The 2,383-nt window shown below is 38.1% G+C and overlaps 1 protein-coding gene across 1 annotated transcript; it reads left to right on the top strand.

Annotated features, from left to right (window-relative positions):
- Window positions 1–457: 457 nt before the first annotated feature.
- LOC133330869 (uncharacterized) lies at window positions 458–1,345 on the top strand. Its single transcript, XM_061539273.1, has 2 exons — window positions 458–664; window positions 731–1,345. Exons 1-2 carry the CDS (start codon window positions 458–460, stop codon window positions 1,343–1,345), a joined length of 822 nt encoding a protein of 273 aa, XP_061395257.1.
- Window positions 1,346–2,383: the final 1,038 nt, after the last annotated feature.

The following is a 2,383-nucleotide window of genomic DNA, read 5'->3' as shown; positions in this document are numbered from 1 at the left end:
TTAGTTGTAATTCCCTTTGAGTGACCGTACGCATTTGACTAAGCGCATACCTGCAAATCAAAACAACAACAACAAAAATAACAACACAAAGGAACGGATAGAAAATTTTCCATGAAAAATTCCCAATATTGGCAAACAAATGAAGGAAAAATTACCTGTCCTTAAAGAAAGACTTAAAAACATAATCTGACCTGTGCAAATATCTGACCAAGGTCACCTTCGAAAAATGAGTGCTGTCTATGTTAATTAGTTAAGTGCTAAGTGAATTTTTCTAAGAAAAAAGGCGAGACAAGAAAATGTGCGAAGAAAAACTGTCTCATGTGGACATTTGTCCTGTAGGCAATCCTTGAAATCCTGGGTATAAATACGCGAGGATATGTTGCAAAAAGACATCAGTATTACGAAGTTGGTACAACAGTGAAGATCAGTGAATTTTAGAAAATTACAAAAATTTAAAATGAGACCATTCAGATTATTTTATGTAACTGCCATTGTTGCTTTGGGATCTCAGGTTATGGCTGTGCCCATAGAATCGACGACAGGTGAAGTTTCTGCTGCAAGCAATGAAACAGTGACATCAGATGGTGTTAAGCAACCAGTGACACCGGGACCAAATGCGACGGATTTGGAAACCTCGAATTCAAATCCCGAACCCACTTATGTGGTAAGTTTAAATTTGCTCTTGCAAATAATCGATTACCTTATAATGAAAATTTACAATTACTTTCAGTTACCCGAACACCATTCCTCCGCTGGCTCAGCACCATTTGATCCTTCAATATATGCGGGGTATTTGACACCTGAGGCATTCCAACAATATTTGGCACAATTTGCTGGGGCATTTGCCCCCTATGCCTATCCTGGTTATGGTGCCGCCCCAGCTCCCGTATATCCCGGGCCATTTGCTGTACAAACTGGTTACGATGGTTTCTTGGTGCCATCTGTCTCCGCCAATTTGGCAGCTACTGGAACTGCCGCTTCGACATCGGTAATTAGCAATATCTCAACGGCGCTACAAAATCTATTCACCACTCTGATGAGTTCAACCATTTTCCAAATGGTCCTTACCGCTTTGGGTGCCTTGGCCATGATTCTGTTCGGAGGTGCCATCACCACCGCCATCTGTAATTTGACACCGATCTGCAACATTTCCTTTAAAGCTGTCTCATATCTTCGTGGTGAGGGTGCTGCCGATGTCGGTCGTATGTTGGCCGAAGAAATGACACCAGAACGTGTGCGACGTGCATCGGAATTTGTACGAAATGCCATTCGCAAATACAAGGAAATGCAAAATCTGATGCATGCCGAAGAGAATCATTATGTGAAGAACAATGACCAGGAATGAAATTTAGACTAAATATAGTTTAGCTGTAATTTTCCACCTGCCCACCACCCACCACTATTTGACAATAATGAGTAGTTTAGTTAAGCGCTAAAATAAGACTCTTAGCTAATAAGATGTAAAATAAGTTTAGTATAATCTTTCGATTTAGTAATAAAAATAATGTAAAAATGTACAAAGTTGGATTTTTAAAATTTTTTCAAGGGCTATAATCAGGGTTGGGTTTTTTTCAATACATTTTTCAAAGTTTAAAATTAGGCATGGATTTTTGAAAGATATTTTTTCAAGGACTACACATAGACGTGGATTTTTATACCCTTCACCACACTGTGGTACAGAGTATTATGTCTTTGTACATATGTTTGTAACAGGCATAAGGAATCGAGATAGACCCATGGTTCCTTTTGAGAATATGCATAGCATCACTTTCTTAGTCTATTTACGCATGTCCGTCCGTCCATGTATTTTTGTGAACAAAGTACAAGTCGCATTTATGATCCGATTTGGATGAAATTTGGCACAGTCCACTTATTTAGGTTCAGATTTAGATATAGCTCCCATATATAGTTTCGTCCGATTTTATGTAAATGATGCACCAAAGTCCCCGATTTTAGGTAAATGATGGGCTAAAGTCCCTAAATATCTTCCGATATGCACGAAATTTAACATAGCGTACTGAATTGTGTCTATAATGATATGTGCTAAGTTTAATGAAAATCGGTTCAGATTTAGATGTAGGTCCCATATATATTTACGTCGGATTTAATAGAAATGGTGTACCAAAGTTCCTATATATCCTTTGTTCAATTTCATGTCAATGTTCTGTCGAAAAGGCGACGTCTGTTAGGAGACTATGTACAATATACCCAAAGTGTTGAAGGGTACCATATAGTCAGCCCAGCCCGACTCTACTATTTTCCTTACTGGTTTAAAAATATTTTTTCAAGGTTCTACACATGTGTGGATTTTTATAAATATAATTAGCTCTTAGGCGTTCTTACTTACTTACTTAGCTGGCTTGTGACAAAACTTTCGTTCCAT

The sequence above is a fragment of the Musca vetustissima genome, unplaced genomic scaffold (assembly GCF_032173495.1).
Source record: "Musca vetustissima isolate MV318-11 ecotype Yass unplaced genomic scaffold, APGP_CSIRO_Mvet_v1 utg16650, whole genome shotgun sequence".
Lineage (NCBI taxonomy): Eukaryota > Metazoa > Arthropoda > Insecta > Diptera > Muscidae > Musca > Musca vetustissima.
The sequence above is the reverse complement of the archived record's forward strand: the minus strand, read 5'-3'. Positions and strand labels throughout refer to the sequence as shown.